General features: G+C 46.4%; 1 protein-coding gene across 1 annotated transcript in view; it reads right to left on the minus strand.

Moving 5' to 3' along the window:
• PDZD8 (PDZ domain containing 8) overlaps window positions 1-13,945 on the minus strand; it is a 443,966-nt gene that overhangs the window by 221,999 nt on the left and 208,022 nt on the right. The window contains exon 3 of the mRNA XM_086922919.1: window positions 3,964-4,066. Coding sequence (XP_086779045.1) covers window positions 3,964-4,066 — 103 coding nt within the window. The remainder of the gene's footprint in view (window positions 1-3,963; window positions 4,067-13,945) is intronic.

Genomic DNA, 13,945 nt, shown 5'->3' on the forward strand with positions numbered 1-13,945 from the left:
GAAGGTAAGCCACTGAATGAAAAGCAAGAAATTTAGAGTGATAATAAAGCAAACCAATGGTAAGCAGCAGGATCCAGGCGAGACAGCTGCAAACCCAATGCAAGTTCACAATATGTATTTTGATCTGTCTGATAGGTGAAGCCTAGAAACAGTAAAGCAGCATTACAGAATAACTTGAAAAACAGATGAAAACAATTTTACCTGTTGGTATGGTGTAAGCAAAACTATTTAACCGTATAAAAATATGTCTCTAGCATTGGTCTCAAAGAAATATGCAAACATTTTTACATTTCTCCACAAGCTTTTTGGCAGGAGAAAGTAAACTACGACGAAATCTTCGCGCCATTTTTAACAATTATACATAAGGTCATCTACTGTACAAACTGCTTCAAGGAGTTTCTGCCCCAAAATCACAGGTATTAAAATGTACGATATTTTGATACTTCGGAAAAACAACACTAGTATAAAATATTCTGTTTTTAATGAGACTTAACACCTCTAAGTTTAAATCCCATATTTGAAATAGTGTCTACACAGTGATAGTGTTAAGCGCTTTTAATTCACATGGTAATCAATGCGGAGAAGGAAAAAAGTTGGTAAAAGAAATCATTAAGAAATTGTAAAAGACATATTCACTGCCTCTTTACATACACTTAAGTAACACCCTCAGAAATCTCAATAGAAATATTTGTCCAAATCTGAATTTGAGAACCTCCCCTCCCCCGAAAAAGCTCATAGTAAAGATCACAGTGGTATTGCACAAGTTTAAAACTAAGTTTACAGTTCTTATAAAAACCCCTTCTGAACAAGACAACGGTATGCCGGTGTTTCAGGTGCCCAGAAACAGGATACATTTTAGAGTACCAGAAGCTGTATTACAGACCGTGCCCTGGGGGTGCAACTGGCGTTTGTGCCCGCTCTGCATGTCCCTGGGGAACTTTGGTAATACAGAAGGGGCCGCAGACGCTTGTGCAGCCCCTTCTGTAATACAGATAGCGCTGGTGCACATGTATAGTCTGATATCGAGGGAGGGCGTTCCCTCATTTGCATGGGGGCAAACCCCACGCAAATGAGGGATTCACTTTGCCACTGCGCCCACAATGTATTACCAAAGTTGACACAGATGCAAACATGCCTTCAGAAGGCACACTGAAAGCGCACCACAAAAAGGCAACGCACTTCCAGTGCGTCCCGAGGCCAACCCTCTTTAAGGGATCAAAAGGGGTCCCACGGACATCCAGACATCCTATGTAGGCGGGGGCAGTCACTCACTGCACCCGCCTGCAAGGGGATCTCTAATCTCCTCTGAAAGTGCACGTGGATTGCAGCCTGCACAGAGAAACAAAGAACAGCTTTTAAACAGCTGCTCTGTATTTTTCCTAAATACGCTGCTCTGGGAGCAGAGCGAGTTCGTGGCTGGCCTGAGGGCTACCTATTCTTCAAAATAGGGTGCCCCTGCTTAAAAGTGCGCCATGGCGTAAACAGGCAAAGTGTGCTCTTCCAGAAATACAAGCCCAGGACTTCGTGTTGGTGTGCTCCAATTCGCAGATAAGGAAATCTTAACTAATTTTATTTAGAATGTAGCAAGCGAACTACAGTAGCATGATATTACAGAATCACGAAAGAGACAGATGCTGCCTCGGTGATGCTGGCACAACCAAATCTGCCTATTGGCTGATATTTTCAGCTGGGTGGGATTAGAAGGGGCTTGGCAGGTGCGCTTTTGTTGTCACGGTCAGTTTCTGATTATGCCTGGTTACTCTCCAAGCCCCTGTAGCCAAGACTCGGGCCAGCTCTCCCTCACGTGAAAGCTGGGTCAAGCACCTCAGTGCTCAGTGTGCAGATCTTCCCTGCACCCAGCACCAACATGAAGAATGTGCATTGTATGGTGGACAGTGTCCTGGCCACTGGCGTACGCCAGCAGCACAGACTTACAGTCACATTTCACACAGTCTAACTACTCAGGTGTGCCGGTCCAGCACAATAATTGGCCATTTTCAAACTGCACTTTAGGTCACAGGAGGAGACACACACAGATATGCAATGTGTATGTAGGCATCTTTCACTTCTTTTTAGAGCCTGAACAACTGAATCGGGGGGGCTCATCAAATTTGTCGAGCTCCTCTGAGAGCTCTGCCCTATCAATATGCCTACCCCACTCACGCAACTTTATGGACATCCCTTCTGGCACCCAGTTCCATAGATAATGCATTTTGTTTAGGAACCATACACCATGCCAGCAGAAAAGTAGCAATATAGCCACTCTGGATAAACAAGGCATGAAGCCCATCGTTGGTCTAGTACTGGTCCATGCATCATGGTAGCAATGCTAGGCATATTGCAAGCATCTATGGCATGACGATGCACACCCCGGTAAAACGCTGGCACTTCCTGGTTTGTTATGGATAGCCATAGCACAATGATGGCCATCCTTGGAAAGCTGCCCGCTCTAGCATACAAGTGGTACTTGGCAAGAAAGGCAGAGTCTATGTACGGCAATCGTACATATGAATACTGCATGCAAAGGAAAACCTGGCATTTTGACATCAAACGAAGTTATTAATAGTAACAAATGTACATCTCAGGAACAGTTCTTTACATAAATAGGCTAAACATTTGTTTGGGTGAAATCAGTTTATACTGCCAGACGAAACGCATATTTGATGGTCAAACGTACATTTTTTATTACATACTAAAAAGCTTAGGTTTGGGGGACAAAATTATGGCATTTCTAAATATATATTTACATGCTTATTAGAGTGATTATCTCTACCGCTGTGTGAAACCGTAATATGTAATGGATCTGCTGTGTGAATCTGTAAAGTCTCCTTAACTTGAGCGACAGCACTTATGAATTAGCCTGTAAAATAAGTCCAGCTCTGCTGTACTAGCTGAGATTGCAAGGCTTGTCTACATTTTTAAAACTGTCCAACCCTCACCTTTAAAAGGATATGCTCGTTCATAACATGACTGAGAATCCAGCCAGAAGAGGCCGGATGGAAAAAAAAATAGTTAAGTGTGGATTGCAGTACTTGAGAAATTGCATTTAAGTCTTTGGCTTCCCAAACATTTTGTTGGGAAATTGTGTGAAAACGGAATAATGTTGCCACCTTTTTCTCATATCTAACAACCAGCAGGCATATCAGGAAGAAACTGGGGCAGGGTTAGGCTTGCTTGGCACACAATAAAGTACTGCATTTTTTAATTAAGCACAATTTGCCACCTCTAACTGCTTGTATAGGAGACCGATTTAATGGAATTGAGTCCTGCTCCCCCCTTTTCTAAGCATAAGACAGTCAAAGTTGTATTTATTTTTTTAAGTTCGGCTACCCCAAAAAAATAAAAGAAAATCAATATCTAATTAAAATGGTGTAAACACTTTGCAATTCATAGTGCAGAAGCTGGTTTATCATTGGTAAAGTTTAACTTTGTAGAGAAAATTTGAAGAATAGTGCCCTCACGATTTGTCAACAAGAGTTCAAAGAGAAAATTCAAGCGTTCTTTGGAAAGTTTCAAGTGAGTGGTTTTAATTTTGTTGGTTACATCTGCGGAAAAGGGACAGCAGTCCAACTTTTCTCTACATTTACCCTTACAATGGCTCTAGGGTGAAGCCTTTTATGAGGAATGTGCCACAACACAATTGGGCCCTGACAATTGTAGCACCTGAGCCCAGAGACTTCCACCCAAACAGTTAACCATAAAGTTTAACTTTGTCTGTGAAGTGGCTTTCCACAAGTCTTCAATATATAAGCAGCAACTATATTAGAAAAGTACTAGGTTCTCAACACACTCTAGTGTAGCAAAGTCAAGCGATTGAATGAACCCAAAGTAAAAAAAAAAAAAAAAACACAGGACTCGCTCGGATGTGAGACAGTCAGAACTTCCAGGCCTTGAATGGGGCCTGCATGATACTGCTAGAGGGGCTACAGAGGGAGGTTCTAAAAAACGAACAGTGTTTCTTACCACTCTGATGGAGCTCCTCGACTTCTCTTTCCAGGGGCTGCTGCCGAGTTCCATGGTGCAATGTACATTCAGCTCCTGGTCGTAGGACCCGTTTATCAGCAATCTGAAAAAAAAGTAATTAGGGAACTATTAACTAAAAAAAAACATAAACTACTTATATATCACATGCCAAAACTTTACTTTATAGGTCGCTTGACGTTTCAAGGAGTCATAAATACCACGTCGGACCGCGTTATTAAAACTCTGCAAAGGAGGCCTTCAAAGATATGTAAACAGATGTGCGTGATTATTTTATTAAATCCAAAGTAATGTGGGTTGCAACTGACCAGCAATAAAGGTCATGCATTAGTCCCTCTAAATGTCCACCTTTGGTTTAACTGCAGCCTTCGAGTTCATCATTTTATTTTTGTTATTCCTTCGGCCGACAGCACAAGAAAGTCAAATATTTAGTAACTGGAAACCTTTATCCTAGCAGAAAAATGTCAGTTTAATAGGTCTAATAAGAGGATGGCATGGCAGTGAGGTGTACTCTTTGCGCTCGTACATTAGAGCAGTGCGTGGTCTTTGCTGTTAAGAAAGGCGGTCTATCGTAAAGCTGGGTTTCTACTCTTCTCCAAGTTCACGTTTGTATCTGCCGCCATCTTGTGGAGGGCAGCATAACACTTATGGCAAAGCAAATTGGTCTGGCAGCTGCCAGCATTTTGGATTTTGGCAGCACTTGCTCTTTTATTTTGTCATGTTTTTTGAAAAACGTTACTGTTTAAAAAGCAATGGGAAAACTCAAAACATTGTGGTCTTAAAAAGAACAACTTGCCATAACAAACCATGGCAACGAGCTCCTTTGTGTGTACATCTGCTCCTCACAGTGAAGTTAGCTCGTGGCTAAAATGGGGTGACCCACTGTCCCATGCTGTAATGGGCAGAAGAAAATGTGGAATACACAAAGCAGACCAATGAATTAAGACACTGAATGAAAGCTACTATAAGCAGGTATATTATACATAAAATCTTTGAAAAATCAAAAGCTTTTGGCTAATGTCAGGCCTAAAAATCACCTTTCTACATCCCTTTAAGAGGAAAGGAATCAATCAATCAATCAGTGACACTTATATAGCGCGCTACCTACCCGTAGGGTCTCAAGGCGCTGGGGGGGGGGGGGGGGGGGGAGGGGGGTGCCGCTACTGCTCGAACAGCCAGGTCTTCAGCTTCTTCCTGAAGGAGAGGTGGTCTTGGGTCAGGCGCAGGTCGGGAGGGAGGGAGTTCCAGGTCTTGGCAGCCAGGTAGGAGAAGGACCTTCCTCCCGTAGTCGCTCTTCGGATGCGGGGGACGGCGGCGAGGGCGTGGTTGGCTGATCGGAGGTGGCGTTTGGGAGCGTAGAAGTTGATTCGGCTGTTGAGGTAGCTCGGGCCCTGGTCGTCTAGGGCTTTGTGTGCGTGGGTGAGGAGGCAGAAGGTGATTCTTTTGTTGACGGGGAGCCAGTGAAGGTCTCTCAGATGTCCGGTGATGTGGCTGGTTCGTGGGATGTCGAGGATGAGTCTGGCTGAGGCGTTCTGGATCCGCTGGAGTCTCTTCTGGAGCTTGGCGGTGGTGCCGGCGTAGAGGGCGTTGCCGTAGTCCAGTCGGCTGGTGACGAGGGCCTGGGTGACGGTCTTCCTGGTCTCGGTGGGGATCCACCAGAAGATCTTCCGTAGCATGCGTAGGATGTTGAAGCACGCCGAGGAGACGTTGTGGACTTGCCTGGTCATGGAGAGGGAGGAATCCAGGATGAAGCCCAGGTTGCGTGCATGGTCTGTCGGTTTGGGTGCGGTGCCCAGGGCGGGAGGCCACCAGGAGTCGTTCCAGGCGGAGGGTGAAGAGCCCAGGATGAGGACCTCCGTCTTGTCAGAGTTCAGTTTCAGGCGGCTGGTCGTCATCCACTCGGCTACCTCTTTCATCCCTTCGTGCAGGTTGGCTCTGGCGGAGGCGGGGTCGTTGGTCAGGGAGAGGATCAGCTGGGTGTCGTCGGCGTAGGAGATTATGCTGAGGTTGTGTTTGCGTACGATGGCCGCGAGGGGGCTCATGTAGACGTTGAAGAGGGTGGGGCTCAGAGATGACCCTTGAGGGACGCCGCAGATGACTTCAGAGGCCTCTGACTTGTACGGTGGTAGGCGGACTCTCTGTGTTCTTCCGTCGAGGAAGGAGATGATCCATTCCAGCGCCTTGTCCTGGATTCCGACGTTGCTGAGGCGCTGTACTAGGGTGCGGTGGCAGACAGTGTCGAATGCCGCAGAGAGGTCTAGGAGGATGAGGGCCGCTGTTTCTCCATTGTCCATCAGGGCTCGGATGTCATCGGTGGCGGCGATGAGGGCGGTCTCGGTGCTGTGATTGGCTCGGAAGCCGGACTGTGAGGGGTCGAGGGATCCGTTCGTCTCGAGGAAGGCGGCCATCTGCTTGTTGACGGTCTTCTCGATGACTTTGGCTGGAAACGGGAGGAGCGAGATGGGGCGGTAGTTCTTGAGTTCGGTGGGGTCCGCTGTTGGTTTCTTGAGGAGAGCGCTGAGTTCGGCGTGTTTCCAGCTCTCAGGGAAGGTGGCGGTGCCGAAGGAGGTGTTGATGATGTCCCGCAGGTGGGGTGCGATGACAGCGTCGGCCTTGTTGAAGACGTGGTGAGGGCAGGGGTCGGTCGGTGATCCGGAGTGGATGGAGTTCATTGTGCGGATGGTGTCTTCGGTGCTGATCGGGGTCCAGGCGTGGAGGGTGGCGGTGGGCGGTGGTTGTTCGGTCATGGTGTGCGTTGGTTGGTTGTTGAAGCTGTTGTGTATGTCCGCGATCTTGTTGTGGAAGTATGAAGCGAGGGAGTTGCAGAGGTCTTGCGATGGGGTGATGTCGTTGTTTCCTGCGCTGGGGTTGGAGAGCTCTTTCACGATGTTGAAGAGCTCCTTGCAGTTGTGTGCGTTGTTGTCCAACCGGTCCTTGAATGCTGTTTTCTTGGCGGCGCGGATCAGCTGGTGGTGCTTCCGGGTGGCAAGCTTGAGGGAGGTCCTGTTGTCCGGTGTAGGTTCCCTTCTCCAGACTTTCTCGAGGGCTCGGCAGTTCTTCTTGGAGCTCTTGAGTTCGTCGGTGAACCACGGGGCTTTCTTGCTGCCGGGTCTACTGGGCGGGGACCTCAGCGGGGCGAGCTCGTCCGCGCAGTTGCTGATCCACTTCGTGAGGTTGTCGGCGGCCTGGCTGGGGTTCGCTGAGCTGGCAGGAGGGTGCTGGCTCAGGGAGGTGGCGAGCTGGTCTGCTGTGATCTTGTTCCAGCTTCTGCGGGCGGCCTGTTGCTGGTGGTGGTGGGTCGTTGTTCTCTTGAAGGTGAAGTGGACGCAGCTGTGGTCCGTCCATTGAAGCTCTGTTGCGTGTATGAAGTCGATGTCTGGGCTGGAGGAGAAGACTGCGTCCAGTGTGTGTCCGGCGAGGTGGGTGGGGGTGGACACCAGTTGCTTGAGTCCAAGATTGGCGAGGTTGTCGAGCAGGGTGCTGGTGTTGCGGTCGTTGTTGTTCTCCAGATGGAAGTTGAGGTCCCCCAGGAGGATGTAGAATAAAGGGGCCCGAAAACCCACAATGCCACTATGTCTCTTTCACCATCTCATCAAAAAAGCAAACGAGTTAGATGATAAAAGGGAGAAGTCTATTAATTGACAGCTTGCCCCACTTACCTTCTGAATAAAAATAATCTGCCAGCTGAATGAAAATTTAAATACAGACATTGTTGTACCAACTTAAGGCACACCAGAGATGGGTTATCAGTAGTGTTGAAGACAATCTGTCTGCAAAAACAATCCATGTTGAAGCACCCCATGTTACCTCAGGGAAAATAGAACATGTTCCACACGTTCTAGTGTTTGGTACATTAACACTGTGTTGTAGGTCTGTAGAACGACCTTTTCATTTCAAAATTGTACCAAAGTAAATAAGTGTCAGGTGGCAGGCAAGTCAGGTAAAGATACAATTGGTTAGTGAATAGGAGCAGAGACTTGGCAGATGATATGTTCATCAAATCGTCAGGGAAGCCAATGATCTCCCCCGTCCCACGACTCCTCTCAAATTGTCAACACTTTCACAGCACAGATGCACAAATGGTTATGCTCTTGAGTGAGTAATAGAGGCATTTCTTTCAATACATGAGAGAACATCCAGCAGAGACACTGCCCTTCAAAAGCCCAGCCTCTCGCGCCATTCTTGAAAGGGACACATCTGTAGACGCAGCAGGGTCCTTGAATGCCCCTCATCAAATAGGATCATGCACCAAAGAACGGAACCATCTTTTTCGAAGGGCATGGTTTTAAAACATATTAGTCAAACACTGAGATTTAGTGGGGAGGATCCTTTTGAGAGATGCCACGCTTCCTTCTCTTTCAAATACAAGCCTGGCTACAATTGGAGTTTTTTTGTTCATGTAGGATGACCTGAAATATTGTTTAGAAGGACATTGTTGAAATAAAAATCTGTAGTTGATTGGCATCTCAGAGGGCCAGAAACAGGTACAGTTTCAGACTAACTGGCTCAAATCTTGAGCCCTCCATAAGACTGTCTTCTTGATTCTTTTTGGAGCAGCCCCACAGGGAACTAATAACCAGACCCACGCCTCCCCCCGCAAATCATCCGTCTGTCCATCCAATTATAGTCAAGGTTCTGAATTATGCAGACTGTAGATCCTTCCAAGAGATGAAACAAAAATTGCATGCTAAGCGACTGCAATACAGGTTATTTTATCCAGCCAAGGTTCAAGTGCTGAAAGTCACACCTCTTGAAGTCTCTTGGAGGGGCGTGGAGAGGCAGCTTGACACCAGTGTGAGGACCGATATTCTGATCCCTCAAGGATACAATCCTGCACCTGGATCTAGTCCTTCCCATCTGAAGAAGAAACAAATGTGGGGTAGGTGTAGACAACGCAGTGGCTCCAAGAGACATACAGCAGAAATAAACCAAGGGCCATCCTCTTCAGATTCAAGTGATGACGAGGCCCAGCAGATGGTGACAGCCTCTAAATCCTATCCAGACTTGAAACTGGGTCGCTCACCCTATAGAAGTGCTTAAGACTGGGGGGGGGGGGGGGGGGGGGGGGGGCAGTGTAAATCTGCATAACAGGGAGCAGAACCCAACGCAAGTGACAGTGTGACTAGACTACAGCTGGTATGTACAATTCCGCAGCTGGATGGACATTCTAAGCAAATGGAAGTCTCTAAGCTGTTAGTTAAGGGTGACAGATACTCCACATTGGAAGTATGGGGTCAGGTGGATGTTGAGAGTGGGATTTGGTTATTTAAACCTTTTGTGCCTATGCGGCTTACACAGGGAATAGGAGCATGCATCAATACTTGACTATCTGGGAAAGAAAGGGAAACATAACAGGATCAAACTCAACTTGTGGAATGTTAATGATCAGCAAAATAAAATAAAGAGGGGGAGCTATACTGCAATGTGCAGTGCGACAAACTCCCAACATGCTTTTTTAGGAAAAACATTTATTAGGCATAAGGTGTAATTTCTTGTCCAGGTATGGTTTTACCATAGAATAACATTTGGGATTCCTGATGGGGTCCCATGGGTTGGCAATACTATATAGAAATCCTTCCAATTAGCAGTGAGGAAAGTCCAACATGAAGCCCTGGGATGATATGTGCCAGTATACGGCCAATTAGATGGCGTCTTGTGGACATTTGTGAGTGTACATCTCTCAAGATCTCTGGTGAATACATTACAAACCCTAACGGAACTGTCCTTGTCAGCACCCCCAGGCAAAAGGTTCTTTGGGGGTGATTTTAATTCGGTAATGGACGCCAGGGCTGACACTATTAGTTCAAGTTCTTCACTGCAACATGCCCTCCTTCCATACTGGACCACCTCACGGTGACAGAGTGATGTTTAGCAGGTATAACACCCGTCAGCTCGAGAGTATGCATTTTACCCTAGAGCTCACCAGGCACATTTTAAATTCTTTGTGGCTGCCGCAGATGTAACCGGGATCAAAAACACTGCCAAGATGTCGGGCTGACCATTCCCGGATTAAGTGGACTTTTGGGACCCTGTCGCCTGCCCACAGCCAATGGCGCCTAAATGATTGGTGGTTTCTACACCCGCAATTCTTCGACGTAGTAAAATTCTTGCAACTCAACTTCCCCTCCGTTGTCTCTCCCATAACATATAGTAAGTACTGAAGTTAACACTACGGGACAGAGTTTTCTCATACGTAGCAGGGCAGCACAGAGACCGGGATAAAGCTATCAATGACCTGGAAGCAGAATTCAATCTAGACAGTTAGTAGTCCTTAAACCCTGACAGACACCTTGAGGCATTTAGAAAGAGCACACATAGCCATCAAAGAAAAGCTTGAAGAATGTGCTAGAAGTACATGGGCTACCTCACAACATAGGATTGATGATCAGGGGGGGAAAATGGTTAAATTACTGTACTGGTTGACAAATATCGAGGTATAACTTACAATAGTGCTCGAAATCGATTACCCCCGATAAGTGAATTGTCACCAGAGAAGAAAATACCACCAAATGCTTTGTCAAATGTTATTAGTCTCTACATGATCAACCCAGAATACCTAAAGAAAGGAGAGATTTCGATAATTAAGGGCATGCCAATCACCCTTTTACAACGGACAAACTGATGTAGGGTTCCCCAATTTCTGAAGAGGAAATTCTGTTGATGATAGCGGCAACACCCACTAGTAAGATCCCTAGTGCCGATGAGCTTCGACTGGAATATTTTAAAAGATACACCAGTCACCTAGTAACCCTCCTGCGGGCCCTGTTTCAGGAAGTGGTACAGGCTTCTTTCTCAAAATGTGACTAAAGTGGGGCCAACACATTGTGGTACTCACTAAACTGGACTGCGCCTGCCTATAGGTCCATATCTTTATTTAATGTTGTGGCAAATATCATAGCCAACTGATTAAAGATATTCACTCATTAATTAAGCTGGATCAAAACGGTTTCTTACCACATAGAGGAACCAGACACTAATGGGAGATTTCATGTCGTTCTCACTAACCTAGACAAGATCCCAGAACCTACTGCTCAGGTTCTAGCCTACTTTCAAAAACCTTTTGATTTGGTCTCTTGGTCATTCCTCTACCAAGTACTGGAGAAAATGAACTGTGGCCCTAGATTCCAGTCCTATGTGCATTTACTCTAGTCCTCTCCATGGGCAAGAGTCTGCATCAATGGTGTACTATCTCTGTAATTCCTGAAAGAGAGATGGGCCCATCAGGGTCGTCTCCTGTCTCCAGTCCTGTTCAAACTGCTAATGGAGCCGCTGGAAAACTGGGTTAGGAAAGATGCCCAGGCCAGGGGGATAGACCGTTGTGGGCAGTGGCCTGGAAGACTGAATAGCATTATATGTTGACAACCTGCTACTCTATTTGCGAGAAAAAAAACAGCTCTCTGTCCATAGAATCGTGTGTATGCTAAACGTCTACCGCAACACCTCTATCCTCCGAGTCAACTGGCATGAATCTATAGTAGTGCCAATTACTGAGGTAGACAATAAGTGGTGTCTTAACATTCCTTCCGGTAGCTTCTATCGGGGTCACTTTAAATCCCCCAGGATACACATTTCACAGACCTCGGAAGAAAGCTGGCAACTTAACATTGCCCCTTTACTTCAAAAGCTGAAAAGCCAGATCCAGGCCTGGGGCAAGAACCAACTTACCATAAAGGGCAAAGGAGCTCTGTGCAAAATAATCGCACTGCCACAAATTCTACATACTTTACAAAATGATCTCTACAAATTGTCCCTCTTATTCTTTAGGACACAACAACCCATTGCACTGAGACATCCTTCCATTGGGTCGGGGACCCTCCATGTGGTCACCCTATGATGGCAGTTTGGGTTTCCATGACATCAAACTTTTTTACTGAGATCTCAAATGATTGCAACCAATGACCAGTGGCAGGTGTCATAGATTGGGGGTGGTGAGGCGGGGGGAGAAAGGAGAAAAAAAATATTACACATACCTCTTTACAACTGCCGTCTCTCCTCCGCTTCTCTACCAGACGAGCCCCGGAAGCAGGAAGCACACAGGCTCCCCTAAGCCAATCATGACGCTGATGTCAGCAGCGTCGTAATCGGTCTGAACACAGTGCTTTGGCGCTCAGACAGGAAGTGGGAGCCTGTGCACGTTCCCCACCCAGTCTGTGCAATGCAGCCAGGTGGAGAACATGCTAAAAGCGCATGACTGTTTGGCCGGCCCAATACGGCTAGCCAAACCATCATGTGTGCTTAAGAGAGTGACCACCACTCCTCCCTCTGCTCTTGGCTGCCGAGCCCTGCCCTGCACCTAGAACTGAGCTACTACAGAAAAATAAAATGATAACATTGCGTCATCACTTTATTTTTCCTTTTTTGCACTGCTGAAAAGCAGTGGGGCGACGCTCCTCTGCCTTAGCAGAGGAGCCAATGCAATCAATGACAGGATATATGGAGACAGGGATGAGCAAACAATTAGACTACAACTGCAGCTCGTCTTCAGTAGAAAGCGGTTGGCTTCCTGACCCGAATTACAACGAACACCTAGAAGAGCTGGTACTAGGCACTCAAATGGACAGGGTGGGAGAGGAAATTAACCAAGCAAACACCATTCGTGCGGGGAACTGGATGCATAGGGTGGCAACCCTGACAGAGTTCAGGGCTGGAAGAGAGCAGGCATTTCTAAACTGGAGGATATTTGGCCTTCATAATATATGAAATGATATGCGTACCTCTGCTCCGAACGCTACTTGCATCGATCATTTTTTCACTTCCTACAACCATGCCATGCAGTTGGGATTCACAAATGTGGCCTTTGCCCCATTCCGAAATGTAATCCAATAAGACCTGCTCTTACTATGGACAAAATAGAAAAGAAATGTATCGAAAAAGTGTAACGCGGACTGCCTCTAACTCAAGAATCAGCGTGACCTCCTCATACATAAATAAATGAGCATAGTCACAGAGAGGAGAGCTTCAAGTCACAAAATGTTTCAAAATGCCTTGATAAAAACTTGAGGTCTGGCACGGTCACTGTTTGCTTTCACTAAGCTTTTATTACTGGGTTTAGACATGAGTACAAGGCAAACAAGCGTGCAGATACAGAAATAACTGATCCCACAGAGATACTAGTGTTTGATTGTATACAGAAACTCTGGCTAGTGAACAAACAAAGATACAGGCACGGCTCATGCAGAGTAAATATTTCTGACAGTCAGCACACAGAAGAATACCAAGTGAATGACAGGGACGGCTGTGAAGAATGAGGAACAAGAGGCGTGGGGAACCTCGAGGAGAGAAAAGCACAAACATCCAGATGTACTCGTATAGGGAACCATCAGGAAAGTATGGGTAAAAGTGGAGAGCATGGAAGGCCTACCCATCTGCAGCTGGGTTCAAGAAACTTGCAAAAAACCTAGGGCTGGCTCTCTGCCCCTCAAGACAATTGTACACACACCCCGATCTTCGGTGTCGAGAAAAAGAAATTCGATGCATGGAGTCATTTTTTTCAACCATTAAATAACACTGTGCATGTGAGGATTGGTTGCTAGACCATCTGCAAACAATGGGACGCTGAAGTCTAGACACCTCGCCTTGAATTGCTAGTAGGCCATGGAATTTTTACAGATTGTGATGCAAAGACCAGTGAGATACGGATATATATCACCATTTGCAGTGCAGATCAAGGGCAAGGCATTTGGACTACAATGCCATTCGACAATCTACAGTGCTCCTTGAAACGCTTGGAATTAGTCCACTGAAAAGAAAGCAATTGTGCCATCTAGGGGTACAAAACGGGATCCGCTTTATATTACAAATAGCGTAAAACCTGCAATGGCCTGTATACGATGTAATTACTCTTTTAGATAAGTTTAGCTGAGATCTTGGACCTTTCTTTACAATGCGGTACGAAGGAACGAAAGGTTAATCACAGGAAACAGGACCCTTAAACCATTGTCATGTGACAGTAAGTGCATCTAAA

This window comes from Lissotriton vulgaris, chromosome 5 (genome assembly GCF_964263255.1).
Source record: "Lissotriton vulgaris chromosome 5, aLisVul1.2, whole genome shotgun sequence".
Classification (NCBI taxonomy): domain Eukaryota; kingdom Metazoa; phylum Chordata; class Amphibia; order Caudata; family Salamandridae; genus Lissotriton; species Lissotriton vulgaris.